Genomic DNA, 5,849 nt, shown 5'->3' with positions numbered 1-5,849 from the left:
ACGCCAGCTATTAGCGGCGACATGTAACGCGTCAATTACATGTCGCCGCTAATAGCCGGTGTCGCCGCTAATACCGATATTTCTTGTAGTGTATCTCATCTTCTCCATGATTCTTTATTTGATTATTGCATATAGATCTTTTCATTTTTTTTATTTGTTACAATTTTATGGAATATAAATCTACAATTTTATAAAATCAGTTATATTTAACCCATACACAACCAAAAACAATATAACAATTATAAAATATTAATCCACAATCAAAAATATTAGTCCATACAACCTAATTAAAGTATTCTTCTAAACAAACATTTCATAAAATCCTAAAATTCCTATTCCTCGCCATCACTCTCATCATTTTCGTCATTATTTGGTGGTGACAATGAACGAAACCATTCTTCTAATGCCGTAGAACATGTCGGGTCCTTCAATATCGTTTGCAGCATTTTCATCTACAAAGAAATCAAAATATATTACCAATATATCATAATAGTATTATATTTTTCAAAAACTACCAACATATCATTATAGCATTATAGCATTATACTTTTCAACTTAAACAAACAATTACCTGGGATTGTGGTGGTTCTTGTGTCATCGGTTGTTCTTGATCATACATAGACACATCGGTAGGGGGTTTACGCCCAATGCCTCTAATATGTCCGCGTCGAACACCCAATATTTTTTCAAAACATTTTCTTGTATCACTTGGTGTTAGACCGCTTGCTGAAGAAGAAGCTTTGGTTTGTTGATTGATCTCCTGAAGTAAAGCATTCTGTATTTTCAAAAAATGATAAACATCATAAAAATATATTACTAAATACTCATGACGATATAAACACGTATATGAAAATACAAATTAACTACTTACGTATTGTTGCTCGACTGCAGGACTATAAAACACCCCTTGGCGATTGGAATTAGCCTTACGGAATGCTTCGATTCGAGTGATATTCGATTTAACAAAAAAAAGATTTATTATACTTTAAATAAACATTTAAATATATCATAACTTACTTCTTTGAAGCATGCATTACTGTACGAGCTTGACCTCCCTCTGTTTACAACTAGGGTATTAGCAGCGACACCCCGGGAAGGAAAACATAGCGCCCTTTTTCCTCATTTCCCACCGTTGGATGAAAAGCAGATCGAACGGACATGGTTGATTTGACGCGGATGGACACTGTAGCATCATTAGCAGCGACGCCAGCTATTAGCGGCGACATGTAACGCGTCAATTACATGTCGCCGCTAATAGCCGGTGTCGCCGCTAATACCGATATTTCTTGTAGTGTATCTCATCTTCTCCATGATTCTTTATTTGATTATTGCATATAGAGCCTAACACCCGCAAGCACAACTTTCATTTCCAGTCACCATTTTTAGGAATCACGATAGTCATTCTAGTTTTTGATTATCTATAGTGACATCTGAGACGACATAAGAGCCTTAACATATATGACATTCGTGAAATGCCAATAGCACATACTCTCCAGTAACATACATTTCGTAAACATTTAACATAGATAAATAATATACCAATCCAAAATTTATCACGGAATGCATATGATCCCAATATAATATTCGGTAAAAATATGTACTAATTATAATGGCTGCAATCACAGTCATTATTAATACAAGTATCACAAGATATATGCAATAAAAGAATGGTTACTTGTGGTTCCACTACCAATGAGATATTGTAGAAATGCTTGGAGGGACATTCTCTTCTGTTATTGTTGATAAATAAGATTTAAAAGTTTTACCTTACAATAAACGAACACAAAAATTTTGTTTGAGATAATTAGGGGCTTTTTTGATTCGCCACTTACCGGATTAGGTAACTGAGCGGTCATATTTAGACGGTTTGATACCACAATTAAAAGTCTGTAATTCGTTTTTATAGCGTCTAAGATGTCTCTTACCAAGTTGGTAGGTGTGACTCAATACTCATCAATAAAAATTAAATGAAGACAATCACAAATGAAAAAAAAAACTTATTTACTTAATTGGTTTGGCCATGTAGCCTGACTTCATATGCCACTTGCACAAGTGATACATAAAAGTACCTCGTATGCTCATGTGATAATATTGTCCTGATAGGTTGAGTAGTGAAATTATTATTTTTTATATAAAGCATCTCATTACAAAAATAGTATTTATTTGGTGTAAACACATACTTTTGGATGATGTATTTATAAAAAAATTTAGTGGACTTTTTCGGTGTAATATGATATATCCGTACTACAAGTACTTTTTATAATTTGATTCGAATTCTAACCATAAAAGATCCTTCATATCGGATCATTTGTCAGAATCATATACTGCACCAAATGTTAACATCCATTAATTTCGAATTTTGATTATATTATATGGACCAGAATCCTGATGAACAATGTCCTTTCAAAAGACAAGTTTTGTTCACCTAATGAAACTTAAAACTACAACAAACTCCACCTCTCAACTATTACAAAACCAAGATTTCAGCAAAACAAGTATCACATATATATAATATATGTAGGTCCTAACCCGGATATCCATAGTATTAATTTCCTTTTAGTAATTAGTTTCTCGGCTTTATAACTGCAAGCATCGGATTAAGCCTCTGTGTTGTGAGCCCAAGCGTATTGACATCTTCTTCCACATCATCTTTAAGTCTCCACTCAAACTCTTGAACCATTCTCCCAATCCCCACGCAAGCAAGCAACATCGCTTGCATAGCTCCTGCACACACTCTTTTCCCCGCTCCAAAAGCCATTGTTTTTTGGAGGTTGATTGGTTCATTATCCTTAAGAAACCTCTCTGGACTCCACTCCTCAGGGTTTTCCCAGATTTCCCTCTCCATATTACACCCATATATATTCACCGCAAGCTGAAAAACATCATATGATTAATTATAACATTTCAAAACTAACATTTGTTCTGTAGGAAAATGACTTAAAAGCTCAACCAAGTTTCCAAACCATTCAAAAAAGCCCAATAATGTTTTGTCTGTTCAAAAAAATCCAACGAACTTAACCTTTTGTCTAAAAAGTCCAAACAAGTTCCAAACCGTTTAGAAAATTAAAATTTTGTTTTGTTTAAGTTCGTTGGGTTTTTTTTTGAACAGTCAAAACATGATTGGAGTTTTTTTAAATGTTTTGGAAACTTTGTTGGTCTAACAAGTCATTTTATCGATACAGTAATAAGCCACGTCATCAGCTTCTCTTATTTGACTTTCAGGAAAGTGTAACTTAGTTGGGTTTTTTAGACAAAATGTTAAGTTTGTTGGGTTTTTTTGAACAGACAAAACATGATTGGGGTTTTTTGAACGGTTTGGAAACTTCGTTGGGCTTTTAAGTCATTTTCCCCTTTGTTTTGTCGGTGTCCAACATGTCAAGGTCTCTTTGGAGACAAGATCTCGGATTCCACATATCTTATATGAATGTAACTAATAAGGTCGTGAGCATGTAAACAAACCTCAGTGCCAGCAGGAACATGGTATCCTCCGAGTTCTGTGTTCTCGTGTACATATCTTAATGGGATTATGGAAACTGGACTGTGAACTCTCAGTGTTTCGTGAAAAACAGCAGATAAGTAGGGCATCTTGCACAACTTCTCCTCGGTGATCTTTTCTGATCCACAAATATTTCGGATTTCATTGTAGAGTCGTTGTTGCTTGTTTGGGTGTTTTGAGAGTTCATACATTGCCCATTCTGTGGTTACCATTGTGGTATCGGATGTTTCAATGATGGGTTCCCAAAGTGACATCAGCAATTGTTTTTCTGTTAACGGTTGTGCTTCCGCCAGCAAGAAATCGATGTAACTATCCAAATTCTTGTTTAGGGAGAAAACATAAATCAGGTTAACATAATCATATAATAGCCCACTTGTGAGTATGAGAACTATGGAGTAACAAGCTATACCTCTCCAGAATCTATGCGTTTTCTATGTTCTTGAATCACAGCCTTCATCACAGCCTTTCTTCGGATGTACATTTGTTCGATTTTCTCCTCCAATTTGGCGTTGGGTATCCACTTAAGATACGGGAAGAAGTCTCTCCAGTCGACATCTATGGCACCCATCATTGGATCCACAACCAAAATCTGAAACATCTCTTCTCTTGTCATGGTGGTTCCAAGATCACCCACGAAAATGCTTTCTATATCTCTCCCAAATGTCTGCAACATTATATATGTTTATTATGTCATTCAAACTTTCTCTTATAGCTTACTAAAAAACTATCACCTGTTTGAATGCTAGCGTGAAAAGTTCAGACTGGAAAATTTGCCGGAAGTTTATTGCTTCCTGAGGAGAATTTAAAGCCAAGGCATGAAGCTGTCTTGAAAGATTATCACCCATGGCGTCTCTATGGGCGCGATGTCTCTTTTGAGCAGCTGGTCCTAGGATACTAGTGAGTAAGTTGCGCTTGACAGTTTTGTGATAATCGTCATAATCACTCATGGCGACCATGGTTTTATCGGCTGTGAGGATCTGTAATGCCTTTGAAAGCTTTCTGGTTGAGATGGAATCGAATCTGGTCACCATAGCCTGTGGCATCGTATTAAAGAAAGAACTAATGACTCTAACTTCGAATATAAACACATATTTAGTTCCCATTCATTTAAATGATAGGTGTAGCAAACCTCTTTGGCAAGCTGATTCGAATTAACGACAACCATGGAGGTGGCTCCAGTTTTAATGGAGTAAATAGGGCCATAAGTTTCTGCCCATTTTGTAAAAGTCTTGTAAGGTTTCTTCTCCTTCAACTCAAGCAAATTCCCCAACAATGGCACCCCGGGTACGGCTGCAATTTTCAATTACACTCATCGTCTTCACATAGAAAAATGGACATGAAGTAGAAAGAGGGAAGGAAGGGTAGCGAAGGATTACCGGGAACAGAAGGGAGGTGATTTGGATTACCAGGTTGCTGAGAGAGAAAACTTTTGAGAAACAGTAGAGAAATACCACCGGCAACAGCCACCGCCGGACCACCAATTGCAATTGCCGCCGATCCCATTGGTGCCATGGTCTGTAAATCCATCTCTGTGCTTATCCTAGAGATTGGAATGAAGAGGATCGACAACCGATTGATGGGGTGGAAGTTGAGGCATTGGTATATATAAGAAGGCGAAATGGAAGAAGATCCACGAAGGGTGTTGGTACTTGATCCCTTTAGCAAATATTGTCGTCGTATGCCCAGTAGATTCCAAGAGTATCCTGTTCTAAGCAAAAACACAAGTGAACTTATTCTTATATGTTTAAATAACATAACGAAAAATTGAAAATTGAGTAAATCACAGATTTCCTACACGTGTTATAGTGTTATAATTGTTATTTTGTATACTGTCTATTATATAATTTTTTGAAAATTAAATATTTTTTCTTCAAACTTATGCTTTTGTCCATATGTCACATTTGATAAAAATAATAATATTTTAATTTATTTCTCAGAATTTAAATGAATAGAAGGATAAGTAACAATTAATGTAAGAGGATATTTAATTTGTGACAAATTAATTGTATCCGTTCAACATACATTTTGTATTTTTGTCATATGAATCTAATCAATATTATGTATTCAAATTGATTTAAGTATTTTAAAATTTAAATCCAAATAATTCAAATTAAATTAAAATAAGATTCCAACCAACCAAATTATAAATTGACCATTGATTTCCCTTATTTACTTTTCAAAATATGTCTAACTTAACAAAAATATGCTTGATTTATGAATGATAAAAACTCAAGTAAAAAAAAAAACACATGCCCTACTTCTGAAGTAAAATTTATATTAATCTAGCTCTTTTTTTTGATACATTTTCTAGTTTTATTTAAAAAATGTTAATAATATATAAATATACTATAAT

At 34.8% G+C, this 5,849-nt stretch overlaps 1 protein-coding gene across 1 annotated transcript; it reads right to left on the bottom strand.

The window, feature by feature from the left end:
* Nucleotides 1-2,325: 2,325 nt before the first annotated feature.
* LOC145096854 (ent-kaurene oxidase-like) lies at nucleotides 2,326-5,195 on the bottom strand. Its single transcript, XM_079034214.1, has 6 exons — nucleotides 4,873-5,195; nucleotides 4,626-4,786; nucleotides 4,228-4,530; nucleotides 3,906-4,160; nucleotides 3,460-3,816; nucleotides 2,326-2,872 (listed from the first exon to the last, which is right to left on the bottom strand). The coding sequence occupies exons 1-6, from the start codon at nucleotides 5,021-5,023 to the stop codon at nucleotides 2,564-2,566; spliced, it is 1,536 nt and encodes a 511-aa protein (XP_078890340.1). The 5' UTR covers nucleotides 5,024-5,195; the 3' UTR covers nucleotides 2,326-2,563.
* Nucleotides 5,196-5,849: the final 654 nt, after the last annotated feature.

The sequence above is a fragment of the Lactuca serriola genome, chromosome 4 (assembly GCF_051521515.1).
Source record: "Lactuca serriola cultivar US96UC23 chromosome 4, Lser_US96UC23_V15, whole genome shotgun sequence".
NCBI classification, from domain to species: domain Eukaryota; kingdom Viridiplantae; phylum Streptophyta; class Magnoliopsida; order Asterales; family Asteraceae; genus Lactuca; species Lactuca serriola.
This window is presented reverse-complemented; position numbering and strand designations above follow the sequence as displayed.